General features: G+C 44.7%; 1 protein-coding gene across 4 annotated transcripts in view; it reads left to right on the top strand.

Annotated features, from left to right (window-relative positions):
• xpnpep1 (X-prolyl aminopeptidase 1) overlaps positions 1-13342 on the top strand; it is a 13778-nt gene extending 436 nt beyond the window's left edge. For 3 of the 4 annotated variants that reach the window (XM_023951380.1, XM_023951415.1, XM_023951464.1), the window contains exons 2-20: positions 537-661; positions 2031-2094; positions 2293-2397; positions 3872-3964; positions 5140-5283; positions 5415-5510; positions 5805-5886; positions 6887-7097; positions 8567-8656; positions 8741-8791; positions 8913-8971; positions 9354-9431; positions 9524-9595; positions 9684-9744; positions 9847-9916; positions 11363-11536; positions 11768-11844; positions 11919-12017; positions 13111-13342. In XM_023951380.1, the coding sequence (XP_023807148.1) occupies positions 545-661; positions 2031-2094; positions 2293-2397; positions 3872-3964; positions 5140-5283; positions 5415-5510; positions 5805-5886; positions 6887-7097; positions 8567-8656; positions 8741-8791; positions 8913-8971; positions 9354-9431; positions 9524-9595; positions 9684-9744; positions 9847-9916; positions 11363-11536; positions 11768-11844; positions 11919-12017; positions 13111-13230 (1863 nt within the window). In that variant the 5' untranslated portion in view covers positions 537-544 and the 3' untranslated portion in view covers positions 13231-13342. Of the gene's footprint in view, positions 334-536; positions 662-2030; positions 2095-2292; positions 2398-3871; positions 3965-5139; positions 5284-5414; positions 5511-5804; positions 5887-6886; positions 7098-8566; positions 8657-8740; positions 8792-8912; positions 8972-9353; positions 9432-9523; positions 9596-9683; positions 9745-9846; positions 9917-11362; positions 11537-11767; positions 11845-11918; positions 12018-13110 lie in introns of all 4 variants that reach the window. The other variant, XM_023951334.1, reaches the window with a different exon arrangement.
• The last annotated feature ends 259 nt before the right edge of the window (positions 13343-13601 follow it).

Raw genomic sequence — 13601 nt, 5'->3', positions numbered from 1 at the left:
ACAGTCAGCAGTTACTCGCAGTCCTCCGCTTCCGTTGGTCTGTAGTGTAACGCGCACGCGGGCGCTGTGTGTCCAGCATTTGTGTGTTTTTCTGGTTTCCGGTGGAAGTTGTTCACTAAACAGACACGAGGAGCGACGTTCCCTCCCGTTTCCGGTCTTTACGGCGTGATAAGGGGAGGTCGTCGCAGACTTTAACCCCGCAGGCTGTCCTCTCCAGGTGTAGTAGCTCACCTGTGACAGAAACCGTACAGCAGGTAGACTGCACAGGTGTACTGACCCAGCTCTACTGTAGAACCCAGTCAGGTGACGTCAGCATGGCTTCCCCAAAAACAGGTGAAACGCTCAGTTGGTGGATTCTTTAAGGGAAATCCGGAGCCTGGTTGGTTTTGGCATAAAAGCGTCAGAATCTAACAAGTTAATATTCTGTAAATATCAACGATCCAGTCTGTCAATCAAACAACCCTTTGCTTCATTTTGCATCCCAGTGGAGAAATCCTTCAAGCTCCTCATGGGATTGGATGTTTGTGTGCTTCCAGACGCAGGAATGTCTCCAAAGATCACCGGGGAGCTGCTCCGGCTGCTCCGGAACGCCATGAGGAACTGTAAATATGTGTCGGAGCCCATCCAGGCCTACATCATCCCGTCTGGAGACGCGCATCAGGTGATTATGAGCATGTGTAGACAGGACCCCTCCCCACAGCATCAAAGAAAGCCCTAATCGTATTAGATTTTCATTTTGAATGTTTTATAGATGTATTATTAATTAATCAATTTAATGAATAGGTTATGATCTTTGTTTGATTTTATGGTTGACCTCTTTTTCTATTGTTATTGTTTTTTGGGGCTGCTTGTGAATGCAGACGGCTGGACGCTTTTGAATTTCCTTTAGGATTAATAAAGCTTCTAGTCTATTGCTATTTTTGAAAATAACTAACAAATATTAGCTAAGAAGACCTTAAAATAGTAACAGTAAGTGAGTATATCTTTATTTGTGTAGCACGTTTCACAGAGAGCGACTCACAAAGTGCCTAAAAAACAGAGAATAATATAAAATAGTACAAGAGGCTCAAAGCAGGTAAAACCTAAAGAGAAACTTACTCAGGCATTTAAATAAAACACTAGTTAAGATGAAAGCAGCTCCTCTAAATAGAACCGTTTTAACTCGACCGAGTCAGTCTGGTGCAGAGACGGGGGGGTCGTCGTTCCAAAGTTGACCAGACTGAACGGCGAGGTCTTTGGGACGCATGAAAGACTCTTATCAGTGGACTTCTAGACACGTGCAGGACTGTAGGGAGTTAGGTCAGAAATATAGACGGGTTTGTTTCTGCAAGGCTCTAAAAGCTGGATGTAAAATCTTAAATCTATTCTAAATGTAACAGGAAGCCAGAAGTCACAGATGTTTCGTTATTATTACCCATTAAAAAAAGTTACAGTAGTTTGAGTGAGGAGAGATAAAAGCAGGGATAATGAGCCAAAGGTCACTTCCCTACAAATGTTCACTCATTCATTTCTCCTTTAGGTATTATTTGAATTGAAGACAATCCTGATCAAAAGTTCCAAAAACACATCACTTCCTCCGTTTCCATTGACTATATAATTAAACAAATTACATTTGTGATGATGAAACGCAGCTACTGAGTCTTGGTGACTCCCTTAAACCATTTTATTATCACAAGTGGCTTTAATGAATTGACTATTGTCAGGCCCCTCCTGCATTTGTTCTCTATCTGTGTTGTGGAGACACCGTTTTTTACTTTTTATTTTTTTAACGCTGTGGCGTTTAGCATTTGTCCTCACTCTGGTTCCAAACCCGTCCTCTGAGCCAGTCACCATAAAAGCCCCGGCGGTGCGTTCCAGGAGGATTGTTTCCACTGATCAACTGGTGGTCCATGAAGTTTGTTTGATGTTCTTCCATCTTCTTTCTGTTTGTGTGGCATAAAACAGACTTTAGTGTGAGAATCAGCATCATCAGCCCTCAGGGCTCTGTGAATAGCATGAATGAGTCCGTGTTTCCACATTGTGACTTCCAGAGTGAATACATTGCACCGTGTGACTGCAGGCGTGAGTTCATCAGCGGATTCAACGGCTCTGCCGGTAGGATTTTCTCATCCGATTTTTATTTTAACATAAACAGTGTTTGGTAGTTTTGTGATGGAGTTAAACTTTGTGGCTTAGCAGATACCATCCAGCCTTTTTTTTCTCTCAATATCTTAAAGAATAATTTTAGCTGTTTTCCCGATAAAATCTTTGTTTTTCTGCTGAAAAAAACAAACGTAACTGATGTGTTATCAGGGACCGCCATCGTCACGGAGCAGCACGCTGCCATGTGGACGGATGGGAGATATTTCCTCCAGGCCAGTCAGCAGATGGACAACAACTGGACTCTCATGAAGATGGGTAAAGTTCTTGCTCGTCCTTCCGAGGAGCTGAGTCAGTAAAGGCCGTGTCGCACAGCCAATATGGACATTTTACCATGTGGCACGGAGCAAAATCGGTCATACGTAAAAAAAAAACGTGGAGAAAGTGAGAGAAGTTGTGGTGTTCAGGTGACATTTCCACAGATATATCGTGAGTGAACCGTGTTAAAACAACGAAAGAAGTACGAATAAACCACGCAAAGAACACGTAAACCCGAACGTCACGGAAGCAGAAATCCCATCACGTCAGCACCACGGTCAGCGCCGCGGCCGGCCCTCGTAACGCTTTGTCTTCATGAAACAGTTGGATTCTTCTGGTCCACATCACTTCCAAGAGAGATGGTCGGCGCCAGCTGAGGCAGCCCGACGGGGGGACAGGGGGAGCGGGAGACCCCCACTTGGTATAGGCTGCTGGAGGGGGTGAAAGGTCAACTGATTGATATACCCGTAACTTAATACACCAATCAAGCATGAACCGTCTGATTATTCTGCTGTTTATCTGTAATTCATTAGTGATTCATGCATCAATGATGTCATTTTAATGTGATTTGTGCGCCGCATACGTGATCTAAAAGTCATACATCTGTGGTTCATGCCTGTAAAGTCTGTTAGACAGACATGGAACGGTCGTGGAAAGACACACATGTGTATGCATCTCACAAAAATCACACACAACTGTGTAAGATTTACGTAATAATTGCGGATAAACTACGTAAAATATACATAAACTGAATTCACATAAAGACCCGTCGGCTGAAACCCATCGATGAATGATGAGAAACACGTATGAATGACGTTTATCACGCATGTAACACGAAAGACTGACGTTTCATACGAAGAAAATGCGAAAGATGTGCATAGTGGCTGTTTGACAGGTTGTGTTATCAGGCGTTTAAATTGTGACTTTGGGGTCAATGATAAGGTTTTATAACGTATAGATTGTCTTTTTACTCAGTCATGTTCTTATGTAAAGGTTAAACTTTACATTTTTTATCACACTCAGTTCTTAGAGATGCTAAAACTTTAGGTGGTCCTTTCACTAAACATGTGAAAAACACACACGCAAACAAAAGGAAGAGTCAAAATGTTTGGAACAAACGTGAAATAATCAACAAGGGTTTGTGAGATTCCAACAACATGATCATCAGTGGCGTTTCCTCGTCATATCACACTTCACCCTCGCTGTCACACGCACATGAATCTTTCATCGCCATCAGATCCTTTTTCAGTCTTTATACTGGACTTAGTTTAATATGAAGGTTTGAACTTTGAGAGTTTAAACGAGGGACAGTGTGAAAATCTTCACGTCCATGTGAGAAACATGTATGAAGCGTGTAGTGAGGAGTTTTCCAGCCTTAAAACATCCAGATGATGAGGACTTTGTGGATTTCATTCATCACTGGTTATTGTCAGTAAACAGATTTAGCTCACCTGTCTTTACCTGCTTTGTCCAGGACTGAAGGAGACCCCCTCCCAGGAGGACTGGCTGATCAGCGTTTTGCCAGAAAACTCCAAAGTGGGAGTGGATCCTTGGATCATCGCTGCTGGTAGGGGATAAAGTCCTTCTTGATTCCCGGTAAAATATTTAACTGTTTCGGCGAAAGGACTGAACACAGTGGAGCAAAAGCTGCTTCTGATGTTCACCATAAAACAGAATCATTTTCTCCTTTTGTCTTGTCTGAACCGGATGTTCAGACATATAAACCGAGCTTAAAAGCCTGAATTTAATTTAAAAACAACAGTGGTCTTTATAATCCAGAGTGGTTTATATGTGGATTAAATCTGGTCAATTTTACTGTTGTCAAAGTGATTCTGAGAGATTCACGGTGCTCTGTCACAATGTTTGGCTGGGTGTTATTGTGAATACGCTAACGCAGTTAACGTGGCTAACGTTTAGCGTGTCGGTTTGTGTACTTTTTTACGTGTTACTAAAAAGTTTGGGAGTTTGCGTAATCATGTAACGTTTGTTTTAGCGGTACCGGTCTGGGTTGTGACACCTTCCTAAACACGGTTGGGAATTGCGGCTATTGTGAATACGCGAACACTCAAAATGTGGCTAACGTGTGGCGTGTTACAAAGCAGTTCTGGAGTTCCTGTGAATGTAAGTCATGAAGTCTGATCTCTGACTCTAAAGCCTCGTTTCCACTGAGCGGTCCGGTCCGGTCCGGTTCAGAATGGTCCAGCCCATTCAGGTGAGCGTTTCCACTCAAAGTTGGACCGTCCTGGTCCATGCGGGGTGAAGCTAACAGCAACAACAATGGCGGTCGTCCAGCAGCTCCTTTGGTTTTGGTTCTTTGTATCTACAAAACATTTGAGGTTATCAGAGAGAAGATGGCGGGCGGCGAGGAGGAAAACCGCTGCTTTCTTTTGATGTAATGACTTTCAGCCAATCAACAGGCTTCAACAGTAGCTCCGCCCTAACCGGTCCGTTCCATTTTCTATGGACTTACAACAAACGGGGGCCCAAAAATGGTACGAGCGGTCCGGTTTAATGGGTCCATTTTATTACGCAAACGGTCAAAATACCGGACTTTTTCTGGACTGGACCGGACCGCTCAGTGGAAACGGGGCTTTATAGTTTAAACTAGACTGGGTGCAGCCTGTAATCTGGCGTCACACAGCGGGGAAAATACGCTACGTGAAAAGATGTGGTTAACATGCTTGTTGTTGCTCTGTCTGTTGTCTACAATTCTACCCGTGTTCCTGTCATGTTGTGCCTCAGACCAGTGGAAGAACATGTCCAAGGCGCTGACCAGCGCCGGCCACTCTCTGGTGGCGGTGCAGGACAATCTAATCGATGTGGTCTGGACAGACCGGCCTGAAAGGGCCAGCTCGCAACTACGCATCCTGGGATTAGAGCATGCAGGTTAGCTGCTCCTAACAGTCATATTTATGTCTGAAATGTACTACTGAAGGTCATATATGTATGTGTATTTTTGCTTGCAATGACTGGTATCTGGTAGCCCTGCATGTTTACCAGGAGCTCTCTACCTGCAGGCGTCTCCTGGCAGGATAAGGTGACGGCGCTGCGAGGCAAGATGGCAGAGAGGAAAATCAACTGGTTTGTTGCCACAGCACTGGATGAGATTGCATGTAAGTCATGTCAACTCTTAACGTTTCTGTCATGTTGCTGAGAAAAAGAGACATTTGTGTCTCCAGCTGCATGCCTGTGTTTAACATGTCCGCTGCAGGTACAGCCTTTTACCAAGCGTCCTCTGTTTTGATCTAAAAGCATGAACATGTTTAAAACCCAATGGTGTGATGTCATCCTAGAGCGCCGTTCAGTGGCCAGAATAGCTAAAATGAAACAGTAAACGTGGATTTTTCCAATAATTCAAGTGTCTCTACCACGTCTTCCCTTAAGAAGTGACTTTTCTTTCCTTCCAGGGCTCTTCAACCTCCGTGGTGCCGACATTGAATACAACCCAGTTTTCTTTGCATATGCCATATTTGGGATGAACTCAATAAGGTAAAGACATCCTACAGCAGAACAGTGTCATTGTTTTTAATGCATCGCCGTGTCCCTGAGGGAAATGATAAAGCTGTGTGTGTGTGTGTGTGGGTGTGTGCGTGTGTGGGTGTGTGCGTGCGTGTGTGCGTGTGTGTGTGTGTGTGTGTGTGTGTGTGTGTGTGCGCGTGCATACTCAGGGCTTTTTCCATTGACTTTACATGAGAACTAGAATCAGTGACTCCGCCCCCTGGCATTCCAAACAGGAAGTGGCTTCAAGAACCCAAAACCCATAGACGTCAATAGAGAAATAAAAACTGTTATTCAGTCGTTCTATTGGTCTAAGAACTGTTCTGGATCTGATACGTTTATTTAAACAATCCTCATTTTTTCCCCATATTTTTTCTGTAGTTCAAGTTAGAACCTGACCAATCAGGGGCCTCAATAAAAGTAGGTGGAGCCTGTTGGCCCCAATGTTCAGAACCTTTGACAGATTTTGTGTTGCCCACTTTCAAGTGGTGGGGGGGCGTGGCCTCCCAACAAGCTCACTGCTGCTTGGTGAGAGTGGTTGCCGTAGAAACTTTGACTCAGACCGACTCGGACCGATCACTGATGACGTCTGGCTCTAACATGGTGGCGTCCGGATCTTGAAAAAATGGCGACCGAGTTGACTTTATTTGGTGGTGGCTGGAATAAACCATTGTCTGCTACGGGTGGCAGTACTCCAGTGGTTCAAGGACTGTGACCCCCCCTCCCAGCCTGAATTTACTAGTGAGATGGGTGGGAGTCTGTCTTTCCTTCCCTAAAGGTGTGGATGGTTACAGCTGCCAGAGACGAATGCAGGGACAAAGCGTCCTAAGTGAAACTCACATTTTGGTTGTTTGGTTAGAAAAGCTCTCCACAGCGATTCCTCAGAAACTCTGCTGGTTTTACTGTCAGACCAGCAGTTTGAGTCTAGTTTTATTGCAGAAGTCTTTTTGAAAATTGCCATTACTAAAACGACTCCACCCCCCCTCTTAAGGCTGTTTGTGGACTTGAAGCGTCTTTCTGACCCCGCCCTGAGAGACCACCTGCAGCTGGACTCGCCCAGCAGGCCCGACATGAGCGTCCAGACCTTCCCTTACGAGTCCGTCTACACGGAGCTGCAGGCGATCTGCGCGGCGCTCGGCCCCAAGGACAAAGTGTGGATCTGCGACAAGGCCAGCTGCTGCCTCACTCAGGTCATCCCGAAGGTGAGACGACACGCATGTAGAGTGTCAGCGGACCGTAACCTTCCCATTTATCGGAATCCGCTGTTCTCTCCAAGTCTAGCTCATTTACAGCCTCAGACCTTCTAGTTCAAATGCTTCAAATAATAATCTGACATGGATATCTGTGATAACATTCTTTTAGTTATGTTTGAAGTAATAATCTGTAAAATATTCACCAATTCTTGTCTTTTGACACATTACAGAAGAGCATTAAACTAAAAAAACCTGAATATTTGTTTATGTTCAGCCTTCCTTAAGTTTTTATGTGTGTTTTGAGAACCGTGACGTCCTTTTCATGGATATTTTGTCAAAAAGGTTTAGAGAAGGAGCACACTTCAAAGGCCATTAACCCGCTGATACTACGGTCACTTACAAAATAAATAAATATTCAACCAGTTTTTAGTCCTTTATTCCTGTTATTTTTTCGGTTTAGATCACTTTTTCCACAAAAAGTGGACTATTCGTTACATGTCGCGGCGCGTTCGACTGCAGCGGCAAAGGAAACATATATCTATGCTGATGATCACGATGTGTTAAATAAAGCATCAGATCAGAGAGAATGTTCTCCTCTAACCGCCTGTTTTTGTCCAGATGATGAAGCTAAAGTTTGTTTTAAAGAAGCCAGAGCAGTGATACGAAACATTTAAGCTAGGTGGCCGGAACTACTTTTATAGGGGTGGGGTTATCACTTTTTAAGCCACACCCAGCAGCCAATCAGAATCGAGTATTCACCCGGACCATGGTATGAAAAAGAAATAAAGATTAAATCAAATATTTGTACTTAATTCTTCGTATTTTTGACATGAAATCGTTTTACACAACTTGGTGTGACGCGTTGTCATAGTAACGGCTACATAACCTGCCTCTCCCTAAAGGCGTCACTACGTACATTTAGCACATACTGCACGGATGAAAACTGGTCATACGTGAATGAAAATGGAAGATGTGAGAAAAGTCTTTAGGTGAAATTTTCGCAGATGTGTCAGGACTGAAGCACGTTAAAAACCACAGAAGTACAAAGAAACTACACAAAGAACACACAAACCAACCTAGAACATGAACCGATTACTGTGCTGTTGTTTTATTGATCTGTGCATCACTTGCATGATTTGAACGTGATCTGTACGCCGTATACGTGATCTAAAAGTTATACACCTGTGCTTCATGCATGAAAAGTCTGCTAGACAAACGTGGAACGGTCGAGGAAAGACACACATATGCGTGTGTATCTCACAAGAATCACACACAACTGTGTCAGACTTACATAGTCTTGGTTCAGTCCTGCAAGGATTCATCCAGAAAAGCTGAAGTTCTAAAGGCTGGAAGGATCCAGCTGCTGATGTCTATAGTACTTTACCGTACTTGAAGTGAGTGTGTAGAGCGTGGAAGCTCAGTACCTTCCCGTGTGATCATCATACATACATGTATGTAATGATCGTCTTATCTCTCAGCCCCACAGAACTCCAATTCCCTACACGCCGCTGTGCCTCGCCAAGGCGGTGAAGAACCCGACGGAGGTTCAAGGCATGAAGCGGGCGCATGTACGTTATCACAGCCGTGTCTGACGGAGTTTCTTTATGCTGGGGGGGGCTGTTCCTGCTGATAAATGAGTGTCTCTTCCACAGATCAAGGATGCAGTTGCTCTCTGTGAACTCTTTGCTTGGCTGGAAAAGGAGGTATGCTTTTTTTATGGAGGTTTTTCTTATTTTGGTTTCCTCCTGCGTTCCCGTGTCGTCTTTTCTCTTGTCTGGGTCTCTTTGTGCTGCTGTGACCCTGTTTTGGTTTTTGTTGATCCAGATCCCAAAAGGCACAGTGACCGAAATCTCTGCTGCTGATAAGGCTGAAGAACTACGCAGGTGAGATTTTCTGTTTGGTTATCTTTCAGAAATGCGTTTTCCTCGTTTCCTTGTCGTGTTGAGCTAGTGAAACTGTTCAGGGCTGCTCATTCCAGGACCAGGAATGAGCAGCCCTGAACAGTCATGATGGCATGTCATGCTTTTCTGCTTCGACTCAGCAGCGCCCTCTGCTGGAGTGTTCTGTTTAGAAATTCAGTGTTTTAGTCGACAGTTTCAGAAAAACACTTTTGACACATTTGTGATTTATTTTTGAAGTAATTACTTTGGTTTTCAGAACTCTTTTCCTGCTCATCTGTAGCCACGTCATTTCCCTGTTTTTGGCACATTTTCTTGTAAACATGACGTGATTGAGTGTTGTGTTTGTGTCCAACCTCGTTTGTAGTCAACAGAAAGATTTCGTTGGCCTCAGTTTCCCCACCATCTCCGGCGTGGGCCCAAATGCAGCCATCATACATTACGGGTCAGATCAAGTTGACTTCCATGCGTTTTCTCGGTGTGAGAAGTCCTGTTGAACGGTACATTTGACCTTTTGAAACATTTTCTTCCGCACAGACCTCTGCCCGAAACCAACAGGACTCTCACCGTGAACGAGGTTTACCTGATCGACTCTGGAGCTCAGTACATGTAAGGTCTCCCTCTCTTTCTGCTGACGCCGGCTCATTCTGATCACCTCCTGGTTACTCATTAACACTCATTATGAACACCTCTGCAGAGATGGAACAACAGATGTGACGCGGACCGTGCACTTTGGGACTCCTTCTGCTTATGAAAAGGTCTCATTGTTTATATAATCGGTTTTAACAAACTTGACGAGCATCCAAACTGAATTTATCCCGAACCTGAGGACTTCCTGCGTTGTCTTGCCTCCCCAACAGGAATGTTTCACGTATGTTCTGAAGGGACACATAGCAGTCAGTGCCGCCATCTTCCCCAATGGAACTAAAGGTGAGCATCTCCCCCTCCTGTCAATCAAACGACACAAAGGAACCGCCTTTGGAAAAGGAAAATTCATGTAAAGCCTCAGAAAGCTTTCAGAGTTTTAAAGCTGTAACTGTTAGGTCGACGGTACAAACTATAGCTTTATTGAGTTTGAATGGGGCGAAAACAGTTATTGTTTTCAAAACTGACACGGTAAAAAAAAACTTTTATTAAAGCTTAAAACAGGAAAAACTGTGGGGGTCAGCGGGTCAAAACGGTGTTTTCAAGCGATATGGGGGGTGTCCGGTTCCGGTCAAGGACGTCCGGTTCTGGCGGATGATGTCTGCTGCTGGGTCCTCATGAGACGTATTTGGACCTTGGTCTGGGTCAGCGTGTCTAAAGCTACACAAACACGGGTCGTCATGTTTTTACTGAACATGTCTAGATCGACATTACAAAGGTTTGATAGCTGGTTGTCCGTCCTTCAGCAGCAAACCTCAGACCTGCCTAGAGGGACTGTGGAGCACTCCTCTCTATTCTGGGGTGTGTGGTCGTCTCCTGAGGCCACGCCTTTGTAGAGTAGTTGGGTTGAGGGTGCGACTCTGACTGAGCTGCGTTAGGGCAGTTCCTCACTTTGGGGCTTTTCGTGGATTGGGGGGGGGGGGGGGGGTTCTGAGTTTTCCTCTAAAAAAATCTGAGCCCCCTATTTATTAATTGAGGTATTTATTTACATATTTAATTATTTATTTTCTTGTAAGGACTATTATTATCTTTGTTTCTAATATGCAATTCTTTTTATTGTTATTTTACCAATGATTCTTAGGTTATGTTTTAATCACTGACATTTTTATTTTTTTATTTTTTAATTACTAACATTCTTATATCTTATTTTATTTTTTATCTTTTTCTATTTTTATTGTTGTTATTCTATGATCATTTTTATTTTTTATTCTGATGTTTCTTACTCCAGTGTTTCCTCTGGGGGATCCATCGTTCTTGGGCACCACCAGCTTGACCTGTAGGGCGTTCCGTTGCTGCAGTGCCCGTTCTGGTTGGGCGGGCTGGGGTCCCACTCTGTGGTCTAATAGCCATGGATGGGGCCCTGGGCTGCCCTGTGTTGGGCGGGCGCTGCGGTAATGGCCCCTGTGGTCCGGCTGGGCCTTGGAATGAATGGATCCCCATGATATCGTTTCCTCGCAGCAGTACCAAGCCAGACCTTCTTCAACTGCAGTTCTTTTTCTGTTCACGGTTCTACTGGGGTAACTGGGTGGGTGGGGGTGGGGGCGGGGGGTGGTGAGGGAGGGGTACCTTCTTTGTGTGATTGTCCTTTGTTTTCTGTTTTTAATAACTTTCACTTTTTATGACTGTTTTATCTGTTTTTGTGTTAAGCGCTTTGTGTTTTTAACCAAAATGAAAGGCGCTATATAAATAAATAAAGTTTGAGTTTGAGTTTGAGTTTCGTTCCTCCTCCAGGACACCTCTTGGACTCGTTCGCCCGTGCTGCTCTCTGGGAGTCTGGACTGGACTACCTTCATGGAACGGGTCATGGCGTGGGCTGCTTTCTCAACGTGCATGAGGGTCCCTGTGGCATCAGCTACAAAACCTTCGCCGATGAACCTCTGGAGGCCGGCATGATCGTCAGCGACGGTACGGCGCGATCACTGAACTGTGGACCTTCACTCATCCAGGTCACGATGACCAGAGAGAAACTGTTTCACTGCTCGGGTGTTTCAGGTGGTTTTGTAAAAACCAATGACATTTTTTTGAACAGAGGCTCACGCTTTGCCCGCAGAAGCAAAGCTCATGTACTCGTACTGCATGTACTGCAAAGTCCTGCACAGAGGTTCGCTGGAGCTCATGTTTGTGTGTTTGTGGCAGAACCCGGATACTATGAAGAGGGAGCGTTTGGGATTCGTGTTGAAAATGTGGTCCTGGTTGTACCGGCGAAGCCCAAAGTAGGTCTACGGGACACGAGGTGAGAGCTGGAAGGTTCCTGATCCGTTCCTCATGACAAACTCTGTCTCTGCAGTACAACTACAGAAACAGGGGAAGCCTGACGTTTGAGCCTCTGACTTTGGTCCCAATCCAAGTCAAGATGATGAACACAGAGCTGCTCACTCAGAGGGAGGTAAGACCATCCAGCACCTCTGTCAAAGAAAACGCATCTCTGGTGTTTCTAACAGGTTTTTGTGGCATTTTTCTGATGATGGAGGACACATTTGAAGAAAATTAAGCTGAAAACTGCATTTCTGAGGATTTCTTTATTCAAATTGTTGTAAATCAGGAGCAGATGAAAAAAGGCCATTTGAAAGAGATCGCATTTGTGACGTTGAAAATACAATGGGCGGGGCCACAAGACATCCACTGTCAGACAAACAGATCCATCAGCATCTTTGTTACCATATTTTTTTTTTACTTGTCCTGTCTGTCAGCTGAGCAGACAGATCAGAGCTGAAGGCCTCTTGTGTTGGATATTAGTTTACTTTTACAAATGGGATTATGAATCTTCTGACACACTAGGTGTATATTTGAACAAACCCCTTTTGTAATTTAGGCTAAACTTTATTCATCTCACTTATATTTGTAGCAGTTTTGTGTTGGGCCGGACGGACAAGAAAAGAAGGGAAGAATGGGGGGGGGGGGGCAGGAAGGTGATTAAAAAAGGGGGGGGTAGAACCGTGAAGCAGCATAGAGCAACAAGTTGCTGGATGTTTAGAATCCGTAGTCAGGTTGATATAACGTCTCTGTTTTCCTGGTCTGAGCTGGAATCTGGATCAGAACTGGACGGATGGATGGACCTGCTGCTGCTGCCGTTTCTGTTGCACCGCTAACGTTAACTTGGGGCTGTGAGGGGCTGTAAGCTAGCAGGAAAGCATAGAAACAGATGGATGACAGAAAGGGGAGCAGGGTTGCTCCACGCCAACAGTACCGCCCACAACTCTGAGGTGAATTCCTAATGACTATGCCCTAGAAAACGACGCAGGTTTTTGGATTTTGGCTAAAAAACTGCATCATCAGGAAATAAAAGGACCTCTGGAACGCTGTGGGATCAGATCAAGGGGTGATCGGGTGGGATTTTTGCATCATCACATCGGTAAAGTCCAACATGTCGTCTCTGATGACAGAATTCCAGCTCTTTAACTCTTCGGGTTCTGCTCTCTGTGGTGGGAGTTGCCATAAAAAGCCCCCTCACGGTTGGCGGCTTGTCTTCTGTCCTGCAGCGGGATTGGGTGAACGAGTACCACAGACGGTGCAGGGACGTGGTGGGGGCGGAGCTGGAGCGGCAGGGCCGGCAGCAGGCCCTGGAGTGGCTGATCAGAGAGACGCAGCCGATCGTCTGAGTCTCCTGCACAGCCGGACGAGCAGCGATAATCATTTCTGTCTCACATTCAGCTTCTTTTTGTAAAGCGCATTGATCAGCGGTTTTATTAAAGGTTGTTCAGTCAAACCCTCCTCTGGTGAAAGTCTGTTCCTTAGATTAATGTCCTGTACTTCATTTATAAAAGCTATTTTCAAAGTTAGGCAGGGATAAAGCCCAAAAAAATAAGACAGATGATAAATTAAAAAAAGATTAAAGATATTTTTCAATAAAATATTCAGTTTTATTCTGCATTGACTGGTTTTATTCCAACATGATAGATTTATCCACAAAAGAACAGCTGGAAGTTGATTTATTGAGACAACCTGAATTTCTGTCACTGAAAAAGCTCAG

Source organism: Oryzias latipes, chromosome 1 (assembly GCF_002234675.1).
Source record: "Oryzias latipes chromosome 1, ASM223467v1".
In the NCBI taxonomy this organism is placed as follows: Eukaryota; Metazoa; Chordata; class Actinopteri; order Beloniformes; family Adrianichthyidae; genus Oryzias; species Oryzias latipes.
This window is presented reverse-complemented; position numbering and strand designations above follow the sequence as displayed.